This window comes from Branchiostoma floridae, chromosome 13 (assembly GCF_000003815.2).
Source record: "Branchiostoma floridae strain S238N-H82 chromosome 13, Bfl_VNyyK, whole genome shotgun sequence".
NCBI lineage: Eukaryota > Metazoa > Chordata > Leptocardii > Amphioxiformes > Branchiostomatidae > Branchiostoma > Branchiostoma floridae.
This window is the reverse complement of record NC_049991.1, coordinates 19,382,600-19,409,507: the sequence shown is the minus strand read 5'-3', so window position 1 is coordinate 19,409,507 and position 26,908 is coordinate 19,382,600. Positions and strand designations below refer to the sequence as shown.

The 26,908-nt window shown below is 43.8% G+C and overlaps 2 protein-coding genes across 5 annotated transcripts; one reads left to right on the top strand and one right to left on the bottom strand.

Annotated features, from left to right (window-relative positions):
* Positions 1-1,251: 1,251 nt before the first annotated feature.
* On the bottom strand, positions 1,252-16,670 carry LOC118429136 (alpha-L-fucosidase). Its single transcript, XM_035839545.1, has 10 exons — positions 16,312-16,670; positions 14,342-14,489; positions 12,448-12,589; positions 11,862-11,968; positions 10,419-10,549; positions 8,457-8,590; positions 7,815-7,912; positions 7,060-7,192; positions 5,828-5,998; positions 1,252-2,672 (listed from the first exon to the last, which is right to left on the bottom strand). The coding sequence occupies exons 1-10, from the start codon at positions 16,462-16,464 to the stop codon at positions 2,432-2,434; spliced, it is 1,458 nt and encodes a 485-aa protein (XP_035695438.1). The 5' UTR covers positions 16,465-16,670; the 3' UTR covers positions 1,252-2,431.
* Positions 16,671-16,782: 112 nt separating this feature from the next.
* Positions 16,783-26,501, top strand: LOC118429135 (kelch-like protein diablo). Of its 4 annotated transcripts, XM_035839540.1 has the most exons (7): positions 16,783-17,037; positions 18,070-18,242; positions 18,807-18,951; positions 21,561-21,749; positions 22,791-23,000; positions 24,540-25,210; positions 25,518-26,501. In XM_035839540.1, exons 2-7 carry the CDS (start codon positions 18,091-18,093, stop codon positions 25,990-25,992), a joined length of 1,842 nt encoding a protein of 613 aa, XP_035695433.1. In that variant the 5' UTR covers positions 16,783-17,037; positions 18,070-18,090; the 3' UTR covers positions 25,993-26,501. The 4 variants fall into 4 exon arrangements, with proteins under 4 accessions (XP_035695433.1, XP_035695437.1, XP_035695436.1 ...); XM_035839544.1 differs by lacking the exons at positions 16,783-17,037; positions 18,070-18,242; positions 18,807-18,951 and adding an exon at positions 18,960-19,246; XM_035839543.1 differs by lacking the exons at positions 16,783-17,037; positions 18,070-18,242; positions 18,807-18,951 and adding an exon at positions 19,856-20,072.
* Positions 26,502-26,908: the final 407 nt, after the last annotated feature.

Below are 26,908 nucleotides of genomic sequence, written 5' to 3'. Positions count from 1 at the left end.
CTCCCGCAAGGTCTCACAGCGCTGCCTAGTGGTGTAGGATATTACTACAGAAAAGCGCAGTATGAAGCTTTTACGCTAAAGCGTCCAAATTATAACAACCATCTATAACCAAATGTTTAGCAACATAAGTGTAACAGTTAACGTTAGATGAGTTAGATGTAAAATGCACTAGGCTTTATGTGGCAGTCTACCATAATCAGTAACGTCTTCTTTAAGTTGTCCCGAGTATGCAAATGAGCAACATTATACAAATACACGTTTGTATGTGCATGTAATGTTACGCATGTATGCTGCAACTCGTAATGGGTTGTAAACCTATTGTAAACACCTTGGGTCGTTCAATTCTACAGTACTTCTCTCTTCCACTAGACGGCATCAGCGAAACTGATATACATGTATCCTAGTACCAAGGAGGTTGAAAAAAACCTCCTTGCTAGTACTAGCAGTAGCTGAGAGGAGGAAAAGATGAGCCTTAAAACCATATTTTTTTGTACAATGTTGTATTCTAACGTTACTGTACTCAAATTCTTTTTCTGTTTTTTATTATTCAGTTTTTTACCATGATTTCATCTTTTCTTGATGGCATTAGCTGGGACGTTGATATATAACTTAAAGATCATAATAAATCTTTATCAATACAACAGTAAAGTAATAACCTCAGACAACTTTTTTCTGACAAATTCTGGTTTAATTCATTCTATACCAACCTTCTCATCATGACAAATGCATCTTTATATCCGATTACATCAAGAAGTATATTTTATAACATACTTTTTACTCAGTTGCTCCTTCAATGCATAAAGTCCAGAAGTGTTTAAAGTGAAAAAGAAATCAACATAACCATACTCTATGCCACATGTAACATCCATTTACATTTATCTAGCACTATATAGTGAGACTGCCTCAAATTTGTTTGTTAATTGCATTGAACTCTAGTTCACCTTTATTCGCGGGGTAACCTTTATCCGTTGTATTCAAGACAAGGGCATTTAGGGATATTAAGTTGAGGGCAGGTAGTTTCAAACTGCAATACCTACCAAAAAATGCATTTAAAACCACTGCCCATCAACTTTATATCCCTAAATTCCCTGTTTGTAAGTAGAACGGATATAGGTTACCTCGTGGATAATGGTGAACTAGCGTAACTGGAAGGAGAGGGTGGACTTGGTCCGGGCAAGCAGCCCGCGATGATGATGATGAGCGTAACATATACATGTACCTAATAGCTCACAACAATTACTAACAACTATATGTTATATGATTGTGAAAATGTGTATAAAGATTTAATCAATCTTCCGGAAACTAATAATCTTTCAAAACTGGGCAAACATCACAAGAACTACAAGATTTTGCAATTTGTCAAACAGTTAGGTTTCTAACTGCACATATACAAGTACATGTACAAGCCTGATACCAGATCAGGGTTTTCTTCTATCCGAGCGTACAGTTGCTATTTCTTATCATTAACTTTGACAAGAAAATTGTGTTGTCTTAAAAAAAATGCTACAATATTTTTGTGCTGTTGCAGTAAAGAAAAAAATGGATTCTTCTTAATAAAATTTGTACATTTTGCATAGTGCTCTGTACATTTTCATAAGATTTGTATGTTTTTATCTAGAGCTTGGTGTGTTCGTCATTATGTTTGTATTGTTTGGATAAAAAGCCTTTGGTTTTGATAAGATTCCTACGCTCCATCCGGTTTTCATAAGATTTGTATAGTTTTGCATAGTGCTTTATGCCTTTGCTTTTGACAACATATCATTTGTAAGAATGTTTTGGCACCCCTATATACTAATACCAGCCATAGTGTGGCCTAGAAACAAATAGCCTGGTATCAAGCTGTATTTTTTATAGCCCCCAAGTCTCTTCTGTCTGCAGAGAGGACAAGAGAGACCAGGGCCTATAATAAGAAGTCTGATAATCTCTTTGATATAAGTATAAGTAGTGCCTGTGGTCTAATAGTATACTGCTGGATACCAGGCTATGCAAGAAAAGTCCTGCATCACTAATCTTCAAGCAGATCCTACGGTAGCATAAGACATTATCAAAAGTTGCCAGAGGAGTGAAGCTGGCCTAGGAGTGTGTTTGGCTTAGGTTGATCATGATGACTCCCTTTGGCCAGCTGTACTCCTTAGCCAGCCCTACGCCACCCCCTTCATCTGTATCACCCACGCCCACTGGCACGGCAGCTGGGTAGGCGAAGCAGCCGGCATCTGTACCGCGATCCTCCCATTAGTTTTCACAGTCACAGCATCAAGCAATGGTCAACATAGAAAAAGAAAAGAGGCAACAATAGAATATAGCATTCCATTGCTTCATGTGAAAATGCATATAAAAGTGACATTTGAAGTGAAAATTTGGTTTGGGCAAGTAAATTTTTAAGGTGCTTTCCCGATAGGACAAGTGAATTTTAGAAAACCATGGAAAAGCCCTACATCACCCCCTTCATCTGAATGACCCATGCCCACTGGCACGGCAGCTGGTTAGGCAAAGCAGTCGGCATCTGTACCGTGATCCCTCCGCCTGACACTGCCGCCCACTTCAGCGGAGTTGCCCAGCCCAGCATTGTGACCGTAGTCGTGGGCGATGACCTCGGAACCCCGAGGGTCAGCTGTCCGGACTTGGGCCAATCCAGCACGATGGCGTAGACGCTGTCATTCTTGGAAGTGTACCTTTCAAACAAAGGAGAATGAATGAATGAATGAAGACCTTTATTGTACATAGTTACATATCCACTGGGTTAAGTACAGGTTGCCACAACAGATACATGAAATATGTTAACCCTTGTCCTGCTGGCAATTTTTTACCCATATACCCTCCCTGTGCTGGGGACTTTTGACTCTCTTCAAAGTATGGGAAATGCTTTTACTTTGCTATTTTCTAGTTACTTTGCATTTAAGTAACCCTATAATGTTATACATCAATAGAAAGCTGAGAGTCTCTACTTTTAAGTTATGTCTTGAAAGTTTTACCCTGAGTCATAAAAATGATATGCAAGGGTAATAAATCAATAAAACAAGTTAATTTCATAAACTTTTGTATTAATAATACCTGAATTTTATAAATAATCTTAGTATCAACACTACAACATTCCTATGACATACTGATAACATCAGAGCCACACATGCAGCAAAAAAAATTACCCAGGTATCACTACAGGTGAGTTTATGGCTAGGTATTGTCCTGGGTGCTGAAAAGGCTGTTCAATAGAATAATGTAACATATGATCAGCTCCATCTGTCACTAATTATTTGCCACATCAAGGTACTTAATGACCTCCACAAAAGTAACCAAGGACGAATTTGCAGCTTAACAGACTGTCCTAATTCGTTTCCTGTTGCGTGGGGGGTAATTTTCCATAAAAATGGTAAAGTTCACGTGCATATCTTCTTTTCTCATGTTCGGCAGCATTTCTTCACCATTCTTGCCCAAAATTGGATGTTCTGCCTCAGAATCAGTGGGGAAAGGCTCCTTATGCACTTGTTTCTAAGTAAACTTTGACATTTTAGCGACTAAACTAAGAATTTATGCCCCAAAACACGAAAAAAACATGAAAAAAACATATCTGCAGACGACAGTCGGCCATCTTGGCTCATTAACATAATTTATGCCCGCAAAGAGCTCTGGGATTGATTGCGCAACCAGGATATTGACCCTTGACCCCATTCATGCAGCCCCCATCTTCTTCCCAGCTGTTCCTGGTTACCGTACAGAAGCCACAAAGGTTCCTGTGGGGAATACCCCCAACCGGTTAAATAACCGGACCGCACACAGGCACAACATGTGCATCCGGTTATATAACTGGGCCCGCAGGACAAGGGTTAAACAATACAAGAATTGTATTCTACACTCAGCACAAAAAGTTTGGAATACCAACTTCGGTTGATCATATTTATGTTGTTTCTGCATCAATTTCAATATATTATATATCTATAGAAAGCTTGCATGATTTTCTTTCCAATGGTATCAAACTCATTATCATTGTTAACTCATGGAATATACACTAGGCCTGCTAACGTGAGTGGGTCACGAAAAAAAAGTGCCCAAATTCCCCCGTTCTGTTCAAAACTGTATCGTCCGGTTCAACTGTTGTTATGGCCGCGGGTGACAATAATTCAATCAATCCTTTTATCACCTAACGTTTGGTATACAGAACGTCCAAGTTTCTTTTTAGCATATCTGAGTAGAGTATTTTATGAGTGTAAATTCATGGAACGAGCACCAGGCCTGCTTACGTTCAGTGGGTCACAAAGATAAAGTGCCAAAGTTACCCTACTAAAGTCAATCACTCTAATCGCTCATTTTTTACCGTCAGTATTGACTTGTGAATGAAGGCAAGTTGAATAAACAGGACATGTCAATAAAATCTACTATTAAGCAAAAAATCTGAACCATGGCAAGAGGTGATCAATCGAGTGCTAGCCATAAGCCGTAGGAAGGCTATTCCACCCTAAGACTGTGCTCCAGCATCTAATGGTCCTTGCTCTGTGTGGACTGGTGTTGTAATCTTGCAGAATGGTATTTGGTCCAATATTGAAGAGGTAGAATGTTGCTATTGGATGGAGGATGGTGTCCCTATTTGTCACCACATTAATTTGCCTGGAATGATGACGAGTCTTGTTTTTCCTATGGCGGTTATACCGCCCCACACCATGACGCTGCCTCCACCACCAAATGCCGAAAGTTACTCTTGCCTTGTCAGCGTGCGGTTCTCCTTGCCGCATCCACGCTGCCATCCAACTATCGAAAGGGCAGATGAACTCTGCTCAAGTGTACTGAAACCTTGTATGTTCCGTATACAAAATGTGAGGTGAAAAGAGGATTGATTGAACCAGTGACACTCGCGCCAATATCAACAGGACGATACAGTGTTGAACAGAATTAGGGGAATTTGGGCACTTTTTTTTCGTGACCCACTCACGTAAGCAGGCCTTGTGCTCGTTTCATGTGTTTACAATCATAATAAGTTTGATACCATAGGAAAGAAAATCACACAAGCTTTCTATTGATATATAATACATTGAAATTGATGCATAAATAACAGAAATATGATATACCAAAGTTGATATTCCAAACTTTTTGTGCCGAGTGTATTACGTGAATTTGATTTCTTCTCGCTAAGAATCTGTTTAACAAAAGATATAACGTAAGTTCACCTTCATCTGTAGGGTAACTGTTATCCGTTGCATGATTATAAATAGGGTATTTACTATTTGGGGATCGTTAAGTCGATGGAAGGTAGTTTCTCACTGCAATATCTTTGAAATGTTGACATTTGAAACCCACATTGTTGACCTAAAATCTCTAAATACACAGTTTTTAAAACAATGACTCTATGTTACCCCAAAAATTGAGTTTATAGTTTGAATTGGGGCTTTGAATGGGGTTATCTGAGTAGCCTGACATGATACACAGCCCAGGTAGACAGCCAAGCCTTTTCCATAACCCTTTTGTGCTAGGAGGAAGAAAGAAAAAGGATGCACCAGCAAAACAATTAATTTGTTTTCTCCTTTGGGAAAATGTATGCACTTGGCTTACCCACTGTTAATGTCCCAACGGTAAACCTTTTTAGATATTTCATTTTACCATCATTTCTATAATACATTTGTTTCTATTTGTTCTTATTGTTGTCAACATTATTATAATTATTATTAATATTATCTTAGTACCATTGGTATCATTCATTGTCATTATATCTATCCTTGTGTCTATTATTGTATATGTTCTCATCTGTTTTTGCCTCCCCACCATTTTTGTTTGTGCACATGGTAAAGCTCAAATAAGTAAATAAATCGACAACAAAATATGATATATTGTTATATCTCACCAGACGCCTGGTTCCCGAGTGTCGTTCTGCGCCCTCCATGGTTTGGTTGCGTAGATGGCATCCCCGTTGACATTCAGCCACTTCCCCATGCTCCGCAGGCGCTCTTCGAAGATCGGCACGATGCGACCGTCGTGAGTCGGTCCGATGTTCATCAGCAGGTTTCCTCCGCAACTGGAGAAGTCAAGGTGACCTTGAAGTTTAGTTCGAATGAGCTCAAATAAAATTTCATGCTGGTCAAGACAGAGAAGACATATTCAGATGCTATGTACAGTATTTATAAACCTCCACAACTGGAAGTCAAGGTGACCTTGAAGGTTAGCTGGAATGAACTCAAGATTTCATGCTTACTCCATGAACAATTGAGTTCATATTTCACTGGTCGTGAAAGAGAAGACAGATGCTACATATACTTCATGTATAAACCATTGAAAAATAGCTTAAAGGGACATAATGTAAAAAATAAAGTTACTGTTTTCGGTCATTTTTCTGCATTATGAGTTGAGTCTACCTTATTACACTGCACAGCAATATTTACAACGTATTGATACGGCTTTGTAGTGCCGTGAGGACGTCTTGAAATATGCGCACTTCCCATCGCCGCTTGAGTTGTCCGCCATTTTATCCAACTCTCCGACGAACCAAGGCGCGCTCTAGAACGTGTTCGGTGGTTCGCTCGAATCGTTACTGAAGTTTGTTGAAAGTCCCCGCTAAGCTCAAATGATCTGCGACCGCAACGGTCGATTCGGAAGTCTAGAACTGACATACTTCCGGGTAGGCTACCCGGAAGTATGTGAATTTGTTCGGGGCTTACTTTGGCGTTGTTAATTAGCGCTACAAATGTGATAAAATGACGCAGATAAGTCGGAAATAAGTTACAAATGTCAGTCTGACTTGAAATCTTTAAGTTCAGAACATTTGAAATTTTGGCGCCATATTTCTACATTATGTCCCTTTAAGAGTATAGTCAGAAGACCAATCTATGTCAAGTTTGTCTGATGACTTTATGAAGAAATCAATTCAAACAAGAGGACAAGATGATAATGAATGCAGGCCAGCTGCAGATCACAACGTCAAGACCAGAGTGCCAAGAATTGAACTTGTGACCTTTAGCTCTAACCACTCAGCCATTCTGTGTCACTATGTGTCTGAAGGTCAAGTCCTGAATGTATGACAGGAGCTTTAGCAGGTCAAGGGTCAATAGTGAAGGTCAAAGGTCAAGTGTGAAACCTGACCTGACTGTCTCCGCCAAGATCTTGACAAGGTCATCCATGTCTAGGTAGTCTGCCAAGGTCGCCTCGCGGCGGAACCCCCACGACTTCTTGTCGATCGTCATGCAGTTCTCCCACTTGTGCTTCTGCAGGACACCTGGGCATGGGATATAGGAGAATTCTTTTTATACAACCAGCAGGGACTTACATTGCTTACGTTTCGATGTCTCTCAGACACCTTCGTCAGAGCTTCTAACTGTAGTTCTGCTTCTTACGGCAATATGTAGCCGATGTAGGTGGCGCTTTCGCAGTGACAAAACAATCCCAAACATGGCTAAGCTTGTATCCCTCTCGTCCCGGTTCATAACCAGGGGTTGACTTTCTTATCCAGATCACCTGGACAGTTCGAAAAGAGTGTGATAAAGTCTATCTGACAAATGTAAAGAACCCATTCTGATTCAAGCAGTTACAAACTTTACTGGTACATAATCTATGATTCTAACAAAATTATTCCTCCTTATTCTTAACCCCCCTTTGGTATAACAGTCAATATATAGCTTCTGTATCTGTATCTATATATTATTTTTCAGCCAGTTTAACGATATCATTCTGTGTAACACATTCAGCTTTTGTATAATTATGTACCTAATATAGCTGGTATAACCACCCTTCAGCATAACCACCAGCTTTGCAGACATACGGCATGGCAGCAGTTGACACAACTTCTATGATTAAGTAGCTGTAAGTAATGTTCAAGGCCATCTAGTGTGGATGCTCACCTGGGTTATACCTGTCTGAACAGGTGTAGTACCCTCCGTGGTGGCATAACATGCCGCTTCCCCACCTGTCGTTGGTCACCACTGTGTCCTTAACAGGGCTGAGGGCACAAAACAAACAAAAATTATCATGCATAAGAGAATGATTAATAGATGACATGAGAACTATCAGCCATCAAGAATATGAAAACCTATTACCAACCAAACATGTGAAGAAACTGTTATCCCAACACAAAAACAAACACTGTCAAGTTTTCTGAGCATTGTTGCAGCTGGCGCTCAATACTGTCTGTCTACTGCCTAAGTGCCTAGGCCAGGGACTGGCCCCTTGCTCCTCTTCGTTAGAAGTCTCCAGGTTGCACGGTCCTTTGCACTTGTCTCCGCAAACTTGATACTCCATGCTCATTATGCTTATTGGCAAATATGGAACTTGTTATATTACTGGGCATTGATTGGCCTGTGTTGAAAGACACAAGTTCATTTAATTTGATCTTCATTAGTAGGATGGGTGAACAGTGGGACCTGCGTCATGATCAAGTACAAACTAGGCAGACTTCTAGGAAGCAAGTTCGTTTCTACATACTTAGGAAAAGGCATACACAGCAAACAAATGAAATAAAATGAATGAAACAGAATGATTGGCACCTGTTATTGTAGAGCCATGCGAGAAAGTTGGTGCTGTTCCAGTAGGTGTAGGGTGCCTCCCAGTCCCCGTCCGACCACACCACCTCTGGATGGTAGGCGTTCACAAGTTCATACAGCTCGGCAAGGCCTACATCCTATGGATGGTACAACATTAACATACATTGTATAACTATCTTTGCCAAGAAGATTATGTTTTGGGATGTGTGTGACAAAGACAATATCAATGAGATAAGACAAGGATAGAATTATATTCAATTATAACAATATTGTACATGGTACATAAGTGTGAACAAAAGAAATCTAAAAAAAAATTTCTGACCTAATCCTAATCCTTAAGCAAGGATAGCATAAAGGCTACATTAATTTGACAACTGTGGTGTGAGACCACGCTGACCTTGGTGTAGTCCTGTGTTGCCCACTTGTTCTGCTTGTCCCTGAGGTACAGCGGGTGGAACAGGGAGTAGTACTGACCTTGGTGTAGTCCTGTGTTGTCCACTTGCTCTGCTTGTCCCTGAGGTACAACAGGTGGAACAGTGGGTAGTACTGACCTTGGTGTAGTCCTGTGTTGTCCACTTGTTCTGCTTGTCCCTGAGGTACAGCGGGTGGAACAGGGAGTAGTACTGATCTTGGTGTAGTCCTGTGTTGTCCACTTGTTCTGCTTGTCCTGGAGCTACAGCAGGTGGAACAGGGGGTAGTACTGACCTTGGTGTAGTCCTGTGTTGTCCACTTGTTCTGCTTGTCCCTGAGGTACAGCAGGTGGAACAGGGAGTAGTACTGATCTTGGTGTAGTCCTGTGTTGCCCACTTGTTCTGCTTGTCCCTGAGGTACAGTAGATGGAACAGGGAGTAGTACTGACCTTGGTGTAGTCCTGTGTTGTCCATTTGTTCTGCTTGTCCCTGAGGTACAGCAGGTGGAACAGGGAGTAGTACTGATCTTGGTGTAGTCCTGTGTTGCCCACTTGTTCTGCTTGTCCCTGAGGTACAGCGGGTGGAACAGGGAGTAGTACTGACCTTGGTGTAGTCCTATGTTGCCCAATTGTTCTGCTTGTCCTGGAGGTACAGCGGGTGGAACAGGGGGTAGTACTGACCTTGGTGTAGTCCTGTGTTGCCCACTTGTTCTGCTTGTCCTGGAGTACAGCGGGTGGAAGAACTCGAACAGGGGGTAGTACTGACCTTGGTGTAGTCCTGTGTTGTCCACTTGTTCTGCTTGTCCCTGAGGTACAGCGGGTGGAACAGGGAGTAGTACTGACCTTGGTGTAGTCCTGCGTTGCTCACTTGTTCTGCTTGTCCTGGAAGTACAGCAGGTGGAACAGGGAGCAGTACTGACCTTGGTGTAGTCCTGTGTTGTCCACTTGTTCTGCTTGTCCTGGAGGTACAGCGGGTGGAACCACTCGAACAGGGAGTAGTACTGACCTTGGTGTAGTCCTGCGTTGCTCACTTGTTCTGCTTGTCCTGGAAGTACAAACTGTACAGCAGGTGGAACAGGGAGCAGTACTGACCTTGGTGTAGTCCTGTGTTGTCCACTTGTTCTGCTTGTCCTGGAAGTACAGCAGGTGGAACAGGGAGTAGTACTGACCTTGGTGTAGTCCTGTGTTGCCCATTTGTTCTGCTTGTCCCTCTGAGGTACAGCGGGTGGAACAAGGGGTAGTACTGACCTTGGTGTAGTCCTGTGTTGTCCACTTGTTCTGCTTGTCCCTGAGGTACAGCGGGTGGAACAGGGAGTAGTACTGACCTTGGTGTAGTCCTGTGTTGCCCACTTGTTCTGCTTGTCCTGGAGGTACAGCGGGTGGAACAGGGGGTAGTACTGACCTTGGTGTAGTCCTGTGTTGTCCACTTGTTCTGCTTGTCCTGGAGGTACAGCGGGTGGAACAGGGAGTAGTACTGACCTTGGTGTAGTCCTGTGTTGCCCATTTGTTCTGCTTGTCCCTGAGGTACAGCAGGTGGAACAGGGAGTAGTACTTACCTTGGTGTAGTCCTGTGTTGCCCACTTGTTCTGCTTGTCCCTGAGATACAGCGGGTGGAACCACTCGAACAGGGAGTAGTACAGCCCGAAGTGCAGGTCCGAATTGTTCCTGATGGCCATGGCTAGCTCACCTGGAATGGAAAGACATTTCGTCATTCTCATACTTTCAGTTAATCTCCAAGCAGATCCTACGGTAGCATAAGATGGTATCAAAAGCAGAGGAGTGAAGCCGGCTTGAGATTGTGTTTTGCTACATCCAATCCAAGTGAATGTACCAACCAGGTCCCTATGAGGCCCGCTGTCCACAGAGTTCCAGTTGTGAACATTATTTTAAATATCATCGTATCATGAACAACCTAGGCTAAAGTAAACGGGCACCCGGGCACATAAAACTATTAAAACAACCTGCCACACTTGTCGAAAAGAGTAGGGGACCTTCCTGGTGTGAGTGGATCAAACCATTCCGGCTACATGTAAGTGGGGTAGGGAATTTCCCGAGCAGCCTCATAACCCCTGCTTCGCCTATTGAGTCAGTTAGTCGAACTTGCTGAAGCTCGATGTTTCTGACTTAGGGAGAAGAGATGCTGCCACAGCGAGCGTAGTTTGGCGCCTTATGGCCTATCAGAGGCGGCGGCAGGAAATTTCATCTGGGGGGGCGAACTTTTACTGACAGAATTTTGCGGCACGCGCTTACGTAGCGCCGAAGGCGCTACCCGTCGCAAATGAAAATTTGAAATCTAGACCCTCTAAAACGGCATTTCATGCGTTTTGACGGGCAAATTTTGCTGCCAGACTAAGCTAAGTTTGATGGCAATTCTGTTAGAAAGACACATGGTTTTAGCGAGGGCGACGCCCACAAAATATTTTCACGATTTCGAGTGCCGAAGGTGCGAGCTGTTGCAAGGTTGGTCTTTGGAAATTTCGAAATCTGCACCCTCTGAAATGACATTTTCTGTATTTTGAGGGACAAGTTTTGCTTGCAGACTATGCTAAATCAAAGAAAAAGATGTTTGAGGGCGATGACCTATTACCACGCACAAATTTTCACATTGTCGTTGTGAGTGCCGGAGGCGTAAGTCATCCCTAGGGAGGTCCGGAGAAAATTTTAAAATCTTTAAAAGATTAAATTTTAAAAGATTTTTCAGAGCAACGCTCCCGCAACATATTGTCCTGCGTCGAAGACGCAGTCGTCACAAGGGAGGTCTGGCAAAATTTTGAAATCGGGACTCTCTGAAACGCCATTTCTTGCATTTTCAGGTAATAAACTATGCTGTTAGACTAGCTTGATTTTATAAAATTTCCATCATCAAAAAAACACACAAGGTTTCAGCTTGATTTTTTGGGGGGTGCGACGCCCCCCCAACATATTTTGCCGCCGCCACTGCCTATGGCCTTGTGGTCTATGGCCTTGCACTGAGCAAACTCGTTAAAAAAAAAACGTACCGACCAGGTCCCTGTGGGGCCCGTTGTCCACGGAGTTCCAGTTCCAGCTGTACTTGGAGGGCCAGTTGGTGAAGCCCTCGTGGTGTTTGGAGGTCAAAACTACGTACCTGTGGAACAGGCAGACTTGTGTTAGGGCTAAGATGAACCTTGAACATGGACATCGAGGATGCCATCACGGGTCACAAAGGATTCTTGACTTGCAAGCAGATAGGATATCTCCATTTTTCTGGTTATAATTCTCATGTACAAGTATTGACTTGTTCTACCAGTTCATTCTAGTAATGCTGAAGACTTAGAGTGACATGATACATGTCATGTCCAGACATGTCATGTCCAGAAGTATTATCTCCAAATCTTACCCAGTTGTAGAGATTGAGTTAACTTGAAAACATTGTTTACCTGGATGGCTAACTTTTATCAATATCATCAGGTACATACAGTTCAACAATAAGACCATGAAACAGACAAGACACTCCATAATCAAACATTTCTTGAACCCTGCATGAATGCCTACACTTTGCGTTCTGTCCCCACTATGTCCCTTCCTCACTATCCCCCCGCACAGTAAATGGAATGGCCCCCTTACTTTGCTCCTGATGCCTGTAGGACCTCTGCCCACTGTAACGGGTTGTACCACTCTGCTGTGAACATGGGGGCGAAGTCGGCGTAGCGGAAACCTGGTGGATAGTTCCTTTTCATGAAGTCTATGAAGTTTTGATCATGTGCACCTGGAATCAACAAATGGATTAACTTTGAAATTCTTAAAATATAACAATTTTTTTGCAAATTCTAAGGTTGCACTACTACAACCGTTACAGTGGTAACATAATATCATAAAAAAACATGAAGAAGTTATCATATAATGTCATTATAGGTACATCATTAATGCAAAAATATTGCCTTATCAGCAAAGCAAAACAATGGCAGAAATCCTACTGCAGATAGTCATTACTACATGTATGTGCAGTCAGCCATCTGAATAGCATCAGGTTGTCAACCTGGTACAATTCATGACATCAGTACACATTTCAATCTCATTGCTGTTCATTTGTTTGCTGTGTTTTCTTTTCACAGGTTGACTGTAAATTAGCCAATGTACAAAATTACTAATAGCCTGGTAGATCTACCGACTATTACGCATCAGCTCAGAAAACAAGAAATATTGTCATGAATACCTTTAAGTACCAGAGTTGTCAACCGAGGACTGAGGTGTCTGATCAAAAATTTGTTTTTCCCGATAACCACATCATACAAGTACAGTGGAACTGATTGACACCAAGTACAGAGTAGGAGCATTCTTAGAAAGCTTTAAACACTTCCTTACAGATTTAAGTGCAAAGGCTACAGTGTAGGCATGACAGATCATTCAGCTGCTGCCACACTGACTGTGCCTGTGAATTTTTATTTATGAATTTATTCAAGGATAAATTTGAATTAAAAGAAGAAATACGGTCTGTGATTCTGTGCTCCGATTTCACAATTTTACTGTCTGATTACATTAATGAAATTCAGAAGGAAGAAATTATACTAATCAGTCTTTTGTCCAAATATCTACAAGAAAAAAGCTCAGACCATTGAAAAGTCATTTGTATTTCGTTTCAAATTTGTGGGCAAAGCAGCGAGTTTTTCAATTGGTCGGTGTACCTTTCCAATTGTACCAGAACCACTCGGACCCGTAGCTGGGAACCGAGTACACGCCCCACACGATGAAGATGCCAAATTTGGCCTCATCGAACCAACTTGGGAGGGGGCGGCTGTCTATCGACTCCCACGTAGGCTCGTAGTGGACCTGAGCACAAGAAGGCACCACGTAAGATGATGTGTTTCAAACCTTAAGTTTTGGGCACACCAGTTTCATTCCTTGGGTTCCAATCTGGTTGTCGAAAGTTTTTGCAATCTTTGAAATTTAAAAAAGATTGTGTCAACCAACTTGATGGGCATATCACTGGCAGAGTGTTCTCCAAGTGTCTCACAGAGACAGGAGGGAGTGGAGGAGGCTGATACTGGATGCCAAAATAGTCCCCAGCCCTCAAGCATCAATGGAAGGGACTAAGTGAAGAAAATCTTTAAAGTAATGCATCTAATAAAGAATAAGTTGCAGTTCTTGAATCTTCCCTGAGTGAGTAATAAATTTTACACTTAGCAATTTTGAAAGTCTTTTTTCTGATTTCTTAGAGCTCAGGACAGAAACTGATTGCAATATCAAATCCAATTTTTCAAAAATGCAGTATTGGTGTACTTATATTTGTCTATAGTAGTAAGCCAATGTCACATTTTGATGGGGTAATATCATGCAGTTATCGGAGCATAATTTTTTCATCTTCGTGGGTCAAGTTTGTCTGACCCATGCCTCAAGGAGGCAGATTTGAGCTTTCATAATTAAACAAAGGTTCAAACAAACAAAGTTCTTCATTTTAAGACGTTACGCACGACCCAAGGAATAAGACTGGTGTGCCCTCGGTCAGAGCGAGTCGCTGTACCTTTCCAGTCCCACCAGAACCACTCGCTGCCGTAGCTGGGGACGGAGAACACGCCCCAGTGCATGAAGATGCCGAACTTCGCCTCATCGTACCAGCTGGGCAGCGGCCGCTGGTCGAGGGAGTCCCAGGTTGGTGCATATCGGGGCTGCTGTTGATCAATAGGTTATGGTTGATAAGTTAATTAACTAATGCATTAACTAATCAAAGTTAATGTGAGAAATTTGCCTCATGGTACCAGCTGGGCAACGGACGCTGGTCAAGCGAGTCCCAGGTTGGTGCATATCGGGGCTGCTGTTGATCAATAGGTTATGGTTGATAAATTAATTAACTAATTAACCAATCCAACTTACAAGGTAAGTTATCATAAAGAACTTCATCATACCAAACGGGCAGCGGACGCTGGTCGAGGGACTCCCAGGTCGGTGCATATCGGGGCTGCTGTTGATCAATAGGTTATGGTTGATCAGTTAATTTACTAATGCATTAACTAATCAAAGTAAATATGAGAAATTACTTAATTAGCCTCATGGTACCAACTGGGCAACGGCCGCTGGTTGAGGGACTCCCTGGTCGGTGCATATCGGGGCTGCTGTTGATCAATAGGTTATAGTTGATAAGTTAATTAACTAATTAGCTAATCCAACTCACTAGGTAAGTTAACGTGAAGAACTTTGTCTTGTCATACCAGCCAGGCAGTGGTTGAAAGAGTCCCAGGTCGGTGCATATTGGGGCTGCTGTTGATCAATAGGTTATGGTTGATAAGTTAATTAACTAATTAACCAATCCAACTTACAAGGTAAGTTATCATAAAGAACTTCATCATACCAACTGGGCAACGGCCGCTGGTCGAGGGAGTCCCAGGTCGGTGCATATCGGGGCTGCTGTTGATCAATAGGTTATGGTTGATAAATCAATTAACTAATTAACCAATCCAACTTACAAGGTAAGTTATCATAAAGAACTTCATCATACCAACTGGGCAACGGCCGCTGGTCGAGGGACTCCCAGGTCGGTGCATATCGGGGCTGCTGTTGATCAATAGGTTATGGTTGATAAGTCAATTAACTAATGCATTAACTAATCAAAGTTAATATGAGAAATTAGCCTCATGGTACCAGCTGGGCAGTGGCCGCTGGTCGAGGGAGTCCCAGGTCGGTGCGTATCTGGGCTGAAGTCGATCAATAGGTTATGGTTGATAAGTTAATTAACTAATGCATTAACTAATCAAAGTTGATGTGAAAAACTTCGCCTTGTCATACCAGCCAGGCAGCAGCCACTGATCAAGGGTGTCCCAGGTCGGTGCATATTGGGGATGATGTTGATCAATAGGTTATGGTTGATAAGTTAATTAACTAATTAACCAATCCAACTCACTAGGTAAGTTATCGTAATGAACTTTGCATCGTCAGACCAACTGGGCGGTGGTTGGCCAGGTCAAGGGAGTCCCGGGTTGGTGCATATGGGGGCTGTTGTTGATCAATTAGCTATGGTTGATTAGTTAATTAAGCAACACATTTAACAGCATTTAACATTTTACAACTGAGAATTGCTTTTGTTATCTATAATAGTGACATGGCAGTTATAGTCAATTGATCAACCAAGTATTACTCCAGGTCACCAATTACCAAGAGTAAATAAAACCAAGTGACACAATTAACTAAAAAACGAACCATGTGTTACCCAGCACCAAGAGACCGCGTCAACGTATTGATAGATGTTACGAGGACGACAACAACAACAACAACAATACATTATATACAGTAACGGTATCCTAAAATGTAACTTTTGATAACTGTGGTCTCACGAGAACGTGTGAGTTGCAACATTTTTTTTCCTGGCACGATCGCACCAGTTAAATGACTTTAATTTGGTGTCACCAGTGGATATTACCTCGTAAAATTGTTGTTAAAAAGTTAAAGAAATTGTTGTGCAATAAAGTTATTATTATAATCAAATCACCATGACCTTACCTGGTTGTTTCCTTGTCTTCCGTAGTGTGTGTCCTTCTGACGCTCCACACCCAGGATTGGGGAGGGTGTGTACAGGGTCAGCACAAACCCGACTACGGCACTCACACACAGCAGCATCGCACAGATCACGAGTTTCACTCGACTACGGACCATAAACCAACAAACAAAACAAAGCTACAGCTAATGTCCGACAAGACAATAGGCTGCTTTTGGTCCTGGAGAGCTCTAAGATTCGACGCTTTCGCCCTAAAAGGTTTAGAATATTTGTAGAGCCGGAACAAAGCAAATTGTTTTCACTATCCACACTTCAATGTGTGAAATGAGGATCACTCCCCTTCCAAGCTTCCGTCAGCTGACAGGTCAAATGTCATATGAGGACAACGACCCGCGTCAATCTTTTTACGTTCATGTTTTTCTGTGACGTCATTTTTTTCTGTTAGTTTTGGAGTATTATAGGCAAATGTGAACCATACAAGAGTAGCTTTCAAAGACACGGAAGAAGAACTGCTTTGAAAACAGTTGTGGTCTAACGGTCAAGCGGAAACATTGTGACTGATGGAATATTTGGGTCATCAGGATTAGAAATACCAAACCCGGAAGTACTCGAGCGCAACGTTTGCTGTAACGTTTGCTACTATACTATGAGAGAAATCATTGTTTGTAAGCGCCGAAACCACTGTTCAGGACAGCGCTAATGCGACCAAACTTCCAGAGACATTAGCCAAGGTGAGACTGCATTCAAATGTAATTTTAGGGCGCATAACTCAACTCTAGCTCTACTCATAAGGTGTAATTAAAAGTGTTACGCAAAAACGGGTCTCTACGGATGCCCCCCTCCCAACAGGTGTCTGTTTCTCTTAAGTTAAGCGCAAAAAGTGCTAGACGGAGTGTAATAATTCTCATGTAATTACCTACCTTACCACTTTTAGTACCTCATCCTGCCCTTGTTTTTTTTTTCTTATTGGGGGTGGGGGTAGTGTGCTTTTTGTTTTTAGTTTGTTTTGCCATGATCATGATAACATTTGTGGTCCCATTATATTATGGCAAATGGAAAAAAAACTTTATGTACCAGGCTGAGTTAACATGCTGCTACCGGTGCAATGGCCTAGTGGGTAGAGTGTTCGCCTTGCATTCAGAAGGTCGTGAGTTCGATCCCGGCCGAGTCATACCAAAGACTTCAAAAATGGTACATGCTGCTTTCTCTGCTTAGCACTCAGCATTCGGGAAAGAGTATGGAAGTTGAACACACACCACTACCAGTGGACTAGCCCCCTGCTGTAGTGATTGCGTTGTGTGTTGCCCAGGGCTAATGAAACAGAGATGGGCACCGCCCTATGCGCCATCTTGGCTCGGGAAGGGTTTAACTTTAACTTTTTTAAACATGCCGCTACACTTGTCCTCTGAACTCCCACTTCCACACAGCCTTATCGAGCGGGCTGGGATAACTTTCTGGTGCAAGCCCTCCCAACCACACCTTGCTAGCCACACCGCCTATGTTTATGGTCTCTCCCCGAAGTACTATAAATGCAGAAATGTTCACGGTGGATTAATGTTCGCGGTTTTTATGGTGACTACTTCACCCCGAACTTAAAACCACCGCGAACATTTTTCTATTATGGTATTAGACTGAAGTCTATCGTGTTACCGCAAACTTAAATCCACCGCGAAAAGTCCTTTTCCCGCTACCACGAAATTAAATCCCCGCGAACTTAAACGCATTTACACATTACACAAACTGACTGCCATCTTTCTTTTCAGGTTGTAGGAGAGTGACTAAAGATGGTGGACATCGACAAGTCTTCGACGCATCTCCCGGCCATCGTACGCGGCCTACACGACATGCGGACCGCCGGAGTTCTCACCGACGTGACGCTGTTGGTGGACGGGCAGCTGTTTCCCGCGCACAGGAATGTCCTGGCCGCTGCAAGCCCGTAATGTTTATTTTCATTTTATAGGTATAACTCGTAAAACATATCACACCACTTTTGACATAACACACCAGGTTTGTAGAATAGATACAAGCCGCACAAGAATGTTCTGTCCCCTTCAAGTTTCTATTTTTTTTCTTTATTGCTGTGAGCATGTAAATTTGGAGCTCTTCACCAAAAGTTTGTACTTTGACTGTCTGTGCATCAGTTTTTTTTCAGGTCTTAGACCATATTTTTAGCATTTAGCTCATGAGAAAGAAAGATTTCATTGGAATTATTGATTAAGGGAGGATTTTTGAAATGAACCCTCCCGATTTTACAGGTACTTCTACGCCATGTTTACTGGAGCGCTACGCATAGAAGTAGAGAAGATAAGAATGCAACACTGGGATACATCAAACCATTGATATCTGTATCTGTATCTATATAGTCGGTATAACCACCCTTCGGCGTAACACACCAGCTTTATATATCATTATATAGGGTAGTTATGTTAATTTTACAATCAATCGGTAAGCATAGGTAGTTTTTATCAGGTTTTACTTTAATACCATCTTGATTTTGCAGGTACTTCTACGCCATGTTCACCGGCGGGCTGCACGAGGCCCGGCAGAAAGAGGTCGCCATCCACGGTGTGGACCAGGACATCATGGCGCTTCTCCTGGACTTTATCTACACGGGCACGGTTTCTCTCACTCCGGACAGCATACAGGTATGAGTACATGTAACATCTACACGGGCACGGTTTCTCTCACTCCGGACAGCATACAGGTATGGGTACATGTAACATCTACACGGGCACGGTTTCTCTCACTCCGGACAGCATACAGGTATGGGTACATGTAACATCTACACAGGCACGGTTTCTCTCACTCCGGACAGCATACAGGTATGGGTACATGTAACATCTACACGGGCACGGTTTCTCTCACTCCGGACAGCATACAGGTATGAGTACATGTAACATCTACACGGGCACGGTTTCTCTCACCCCTGACAGCATACAGGTATGGGTACATGTAACATCTACACGGGCACGGTTTCTCTCACTCCTGACAGCATACAGGTATGGGTACATGTAACATCTACACGGGGACGGTTTCTCTCACTCCGGACAGCATACAGGTATGAGTACATGTAACATCTACACGGGGACGGTTTCTCTCACTCCGGACAGCATACAGGTATGAGTACATGTAACATCTACACGGGGACGGTTTCTCTCACTCCGGACAGCATACAGGTATGAGTACATGTAACATCTACACGGGCACGGTTTCTCTCACTCCGGACAGCATACAGGTATGGGTACATGTAACATCTACACGGGGACGGTTTCTCTTACTCCTGACAGCATACAGGTATGAGTACATGTAACATCTACACGGGGACGGTTTCTCTCACTCCGGACAGCATACAGGTATGGGTACATGTAACATCTACACGGGCACGGTTTCTCTCACTCCGGACAGCATACAGGTATGAGTACATGTAACATCTACACAGGCACGGTTTCTCTCAATCCTGACAGCATACAGGTATGGGTACATGTAACATCTACACGGGGACGGTTTCTCTCACTCTGGACAGCATACAGGTATGGGTACATGTAACATCTACACGGGCACGGTTTCTCTCACTCCGGACAGCATACAGGTATGGGTACATGTAACATCTACACTGGGACGGTTTCTCTTACCCCTGACAGCATACAGGTATGGGTACATGTAACATCTACACGGGCACGGTTTCTCTCACTCCGGACAGCATACAGGTATGGGTACATGTAACATCTACACGGGCACGGTTTCTCTCACTCCGGACAGCATACAGGTATGGGTACATGTAACATCTACACGGGCACGGTTTCTCTTACCCCTGACAGCATACAGGTATGGGGGGGGGGGGGTTGGTGGGACCGCATGGTGCAATCGGCAGCACGTTTGACTCAGGTCCAGAAGGTCCTGAGTTCAAACCCCGTCGTGTCACCAGTCTTGTGCCCTTGGGGAAGGCACTTTGCACGACTTTCTTATATAGGCTACAAAAATCTTCAGCAAACTTTCTTATTATTTAGGCTACAAAAGTCTTCAGAGCAAATTGAAGTTGGTAGCCTCAAAAACGAAAAAAACAAAAGAAAGAAAGGGTAACAACATTTATCTTCCATACTTCAAATGCAACCATTTTGCTTAGTGCAGTGTGCAACCTGAAATTTTGCAGTCGGAACACTTTTTCCCCTGACCTACATGTACATGCATGTATCTACACTGAGACGGTTTCTCTCACTCCTGACATCATACAGGTCTGGGTATCAAAGTTAATGGAATAATTCTAGAATCAGTGACTCATGAAAACATGAATGAATGAATGAATGAATGAATGAGTTTATTGCTCAGCAATCGCAGAGGGAACAATGTATGACAACCAATAACAACTAATAGCTATACAGACAATAGTACTAAGAGGCTACATACAAAACAATAACAAAACATTGATAACAGTACAATTATGTATGAGTAATCTGGTCTCGCATTTGGAATACATTATGAAGAAACTGGCCTACGTAGACGGATATATGAGTTGAACATGAGAGCAATATATTGAAAATATCGTTTTCTGCACCAGTAAGAGAGATGTGTGTTTTGGTTCTAATGTTCTTAAACAATGTTTCTCTCTCTTTACTGTAGGTAGGACATTTCATAACAAAGTGGAATTCATCTTCTATATTTTCATGACATGTAGGACAAAACATGTGAACCATGTACCTAGTAGTACAAATTTTCAGGAGTTGCTCCGCCTATTCTGCAAGGACCCAGGGGGGAGGGGGAGATCCATACAAATTATGAGCTCATAAGACTTGGCCATACCGTGATGAAGGTGTACTGCACAGACACCTTGATCAATTTTTGACAGCTGATTGACCCAAGTGTTTGTCAAGGAATGGACAATCCACTGCTTCTGTTAAGTCATGTTATGTAGATAGCACACATGATTTAGTGAGCAGTGTTGCAAAAAGTAGATGGTGTCCACCGTCTCTGTTTGGAGATGATTGTAAATACAGTCAAACCTGTCTATAGCGGCCACTCAAGGGACCGGACAAATTTGGCCACTATAGACAGGTGGCCTCTGTATAGAGGTGGTAACTTGTAGATAAAATACCCAAGGGACCGACAAAAAGTGGTCACTATGGACAGGTGGCCCCTCTGTAGAGGTGGCCCCTAATACAGGTTTGACTGTATGTGATGTAGATGGCATCTTTTATTCGTGTATAAAAATTCCACCAGGACCTGGTGCCATAATACTTTTTTTTCCTATTCTCATCAGGAGGTGAAGGCCCTTCTCCAGGCCGCTGACCTGTTCCAGATCGGTAACCTGCAGCGTGCGTGCGAGGAGTGGCTGCTGCGGTTCCTGACAACGGCAAACTGCGTCTCGCTGTACTTCCTGGCGGGAACGCACAACTGCGGGCGGCTCACGCGCGCCGCCAAGTGGATGCTGGGGGGGAACTTCACAGAGGTTTGTTTCATCTACTGTACATGCATGTCGATAAAGAGACTCTTTTTACACAACCAATGCTTTATTCTCACCGACGTTTCGGTGACCGTCTGTCCCCTTCTTCAGGGCAAGTCTGACTGGTTCACATTGTACTGCAGGACAGGTGTTGCTGCTCACAGTTCAGATGCGGTCACAAAACGAAAAGTACATATGTACAGACAGCTTTATGCACATATTTACAATGCGGTCCCAAACGTAAAGGAGTGTAATACATCCATAACATTAAGAAGGTGACAGACGGTCACCGAAACGTCGGTGAGAATAAAGCATTGGTTGTGTAAAAAGAGTCTCTTTATTCAGTGACGTACCAACCTGATGAAACTGTTCACGGATGTACATGCATGTATTCAGTAATTCTGACCGGTGCAATGGCCGAGTGGGTAGAGTGTTCGCCTTGCATTCGGCAGGTTGTGAGTTCGATCCAAAGACTTAAGAAATGGTACATGCTGCTTTTTCTACTTACCACTCAGCACTAATGAGGAAGAGCATGTTAAACACACATCGCTTAGAATTACTACCAGTGGACCAGCTCCCTGCTGTAGTGGCTTGCACAGATGTGTGGCCTAAGGGCTAAATGGAGATGGGCACCACCCCTAAGCATCCGCGCAGATTTACGGGCAACTTGAACTTTTTTATTCAGACTAAACACCCCCAATTAACTCCGAATCAGGGAGGTGAGACAGGGGCAAAGTATGGGGTAAATCAAGAGCAAAGGGGTGGTGGTGGTGGAGGCTAGACTGTAAGGTTTATTTATTTATCTATTGACCTTCAGTCTAGTAGGTTTGATCCAGTCACACCGAGAAGGACCCCTTCTCTATTCTTTAAGTGTTGTGGGTTCTTTAACATGTGAGTAATTAGTAATGTAAATCAAGCACCTTTCTCCAGTGAACAAGATCTGTATCATATATATTGCTGGATTTGAACCCAGGATCTCTCATTTCATGGCCAAACACCCTACTGTTATCCCACCTGACCCCACAAATGGATTTATTTCCTTCTCAGGTGAGTGAGGGAGAGGAGTTCCTGAGTTTGGGAGTAGAACAGCTGGTGGAGCTCGTGTCTGACGATTCGCTGGAGGTCCGTGCGGAGTCGGATGTGTTTGAGGCCGCCATGAGGTGGCTGGAGCACACGGGGGCCGATGGGCTCGTGGCCGACCAAGTGCTGAAACATGTGCGCTACTACCTCATAGATCCCCAGTACCTACAGGAGAAGGTGAGTGCTGAAACATGTGCGCTACTATCTGATAGATCCCCAGTACCTACAGGAGAAGGTGAGTGCTGAAACATGTGCGCTACTACCTCATAGATCCCCAGTACCTACAGGAGAAGGTGAGTGCTGAAACATGTGCGCTACTACCTCATAGATCCCCAGTACCTACAGGAGAAAGTGAGTGCTGAAACATGTGTGCTACTACCTCATAGATCCCCAGTACCTACAGGAGAAGTTTAGTGCTGAAACATGTGCGCTACTACCTCATAGATCCCCAGTACCTACGTATACTAAGGTGAGTGCTGAAACATGTGCGCTACTACCTCATAGATCCACAGTACCTACAGGAGAAGGTGAGTGCTGAAACATGTGCGCTACTACCTCATAGATCCACAGTACCTACAGGAGAAGGTGAGTGCTGAAACATGTGCGCTACTACCTCATAGATCCCCAGTACCTACAGGAGAAGGTGAGTGCTGAAACATGTGCGCTACTACCTCATATATCTACAGTACGTCCAGGAAAAGGTGAGTGTTGAAACATGTGTGCTACTACCTCATAGATCCCCAGTACCTACAGGAGAAGGTGAGTGCTGAAACATGTGCGCTACTACCTCATAGATCCCCAGTACCTACAGGAGAAGGTGAGTGCTGAAACATGTGCGCTACTACCTCATAGATCCCCAGTACCTACAGGAGAAGGTGAGTGCTGAAACATGTGCACTATTGTTACATGGTTTTAACACTATTCTGGGCATGGAGTCCGCTTTCCACAGACACGATGAAATGAAATGTAAAAGAACAAAACCTACACAACTGGTAGACAGAAAGTTTAAAGCATGAACTAATCTAGTTTACTGAAAAGCAATGGGGAGAGGTCAGAGGTGAACCTGTCAATGTCCACACTGCCACTCTGGAAGAAGTTAACTATTCACAGAAATCCCCCAAAACTTTTCACAGTCTTACCTGGCATCCAGTTGGTTGTGGGATGATCAGGCTCTTGCATTAACGGAATGGGCTATTAATTGCTACCTCTCTCACTCTCGTGGCAGGCTATTAATTGCTACCACATAAAAGTAACTATGCAACACTCCACCCAGGTGTATACATGTAAATGGGAACCTGACTATGATTGAAGAGGTAAAAGGCAGTAGAAAGAGAGTGTATTTATCAGGGTGTGCAGATTTAAAAAGATTGATTGGAAATTTTGAGTAGGTGTGGGAATAGTGAGCGTACTTTGGATAATGTTGCAGTTTTGAGACTGAGACAAACTTGGCAAAAATGTAAAGGCGCATTGACTATGATATTATGAAATCTCTGCTTGTTGTACAAATAGTTTTCTTACGTCATCAATTCTTTCTGTATCTGTATCTACATAGCCGGTATAACCGCCCTTCGGTGTAACACACCAGCTTCTGTATCTGTATCTATATAGCCGGTATAACCGCCCGCGCGGCAGCAGCTGGTTATATTACACCGAACGACCCATCACATGTAACTTAATTTGCACATTTGTATCAACCATATCTTTCTCTCACTGAAGGTGCGAGCCCACAGCCTGGTGAAGGACTGTCCCGAGACCCTGAAGCTCTGCGAGGCTGCTGTACAGGTGAGGGGCTGGGACGACGATGTGGACGGTAACGCAGCATACGCCGAATCTCTCGGGCTCACGACGGATCTGAGGTTCGGCATGAAGGGCTGCAACACCATCCTGTTCTTGGGCGGAGACCCACACAAAGACTTTCCCGACCGGAGCGTCTGTATAGCCTACAACCCCCACGCCAAGACACAATACCGCCTGCCGCTGCCTTACAGCGCCTCGAATGCCTGTGCTGTTGTCACGGAAGACCAGAAACTGTATGTCGGCGGGGGAAACGTTGAGGACGCCAACGCCATCGGACACTGTAAGCCCTGTCGGTTGTTTTTCGTTTACGACGCGGTTCACAACGTGTGGTTGGAGAAGGCGTCCATGCGCGACATACGCACGAACTTTGCCATGGCGAGCGTGGGGAAGAGCGTCTACGCGATGGGCGGGAAGAACTTTCTCGTGGGTTACATCGCGGCGGTGGAGAGATACGACCCGGACACGAACGTTTGGCATGCAGCGCGACCTTTGCCCTACGCAATAAGCGGGCACACTGCGGTGACGGTGGGCGACTGCATCTATGTGCTAGGTGGCTATGCAAGGCGTGTGGTCACCACGTCCACGATCAGGTACGCCATATATAAGTGTTAGTTAAACTACAGAAATAACTACAGAAATAAAGCTCTAAGTAGAGTTAAGCAATAACCATGTAGGTTTTATATTATTGATCAGAAACTTGCTTTTAATTCATCAGAAACTTGTTGACAGTAACGATGGCTGTGACTTGTACATAGAAATTCCTTCCATGTAGCCTGTATCCAGACATTGGGCGAGGTTTTTATGAGCTACCTGTGAGGAAGCCAGACGAGCCAAGGGAAGTCGACACACCCGTACCCATACAAGGTAAAATTGAATAAAAGTATCCTTCTACCACAGGTACCAGCCCGCGACCGACACGTGGACCGAGCTTGCGCCCATGTCCATTGCCCGGATGAAGGCTGGCGTGGCGGCTCTCGACGGAAAGATCTACGCGGTGGGGGCGTGGCAGGGCCAGGTTACCATGGAGATGTACGACCCCGAGAAGGAGAAGTGGGAGCCGGGCGTGGTGCTTCCCTACAACGTGGTGTCAGGAGTGGGATTGGTGGCGCTGGACGGGCGGCTGTATCTCTGCGGCGCCGGGGAGGGGGGCATGCGGGACGTCTACTTCTTCTCGCCCACGGACCTCCCCTGGCCGTTCGGACAGTGGTGCCTGAACGAGAGGGAGGTGGTGAGGTTTGAGAACTTTGCCTGCACTACGGGACGTCTGCACCTGGAGGGCCTGGAGTGTATAGCGGACAGGCCGTTGCAGAGCAGGGCGGCGGCGCGACTTCATTCAGCCATTGCTGGTCATCACTTCTTTCAAACCAAGTAGTTAATACTTCATGCAGCCATGATATTGTTACTGTATTGTACATACATGTACATGACTCTTTGGAGGGACTGGAGCGTATAGCAGACAGGTCTTTGCAAGGCAGGGCGTCGTCGCGACTTCATTCAGCCATTGCTGGTCATCACTTCTTTCAAACCAAGTAGTCAATACTTCATGCAGCCATGATATTGTTACTGTATTGTACATACATGTACATGACTCTTTGGAGGGATTGGAGTGTATAGCGGACAGGTCTTTGCAAAGCAGGGCGTCGTCGCGACTTCATTCAGCCATTGCTGGTCACCACTTCTTTCAAACCAAGTAGTCGATACTTCATGCAGCCATTGCATTGTTACTGTATTGTACATACATGTACATGACTCTTTAGAGGGATTGGAGTGTATAGCGGACAGGTCTTTGCAAGGCAGGGCGGCGTCAAGACTTCATTCAGCCATTGCTGGTCACCACTTCTTTCAAACCAAGTAGTTGATACTTCATGCAGCCATTGTATTGTTACTGTATTCAGGGCTCGAAATACCACCTGCATATACACTATAGTGCAGGTGAAATTGGAGCTGTGCAGGTATTTCTGGTGTCTACCTGCACATAACCTGCACTGGTCCATGTACTGGGTTTTATAAATACATGTCATATGATGTAAGTGTATGTGGATTGTTATTAGCTGCATTGAATGTTACGACCTATAAAGTATAGGAGAGAAAATAGCAATTGTTCCTGAAAAATTTTAGTATGATCCATATTTCCTAAATTAAGAGTGGTGCAGGTAAAATTTGTCTGGTGCAGGTAATTTTCAATGTTACCTGCACCAGTGCAGGTATGCAGAAAAAAGTATTTCAAGCCCTGGTATTGTACATACATGTACATGACTCTTTAGAGGGACTGGAGTGTATAGCGGACA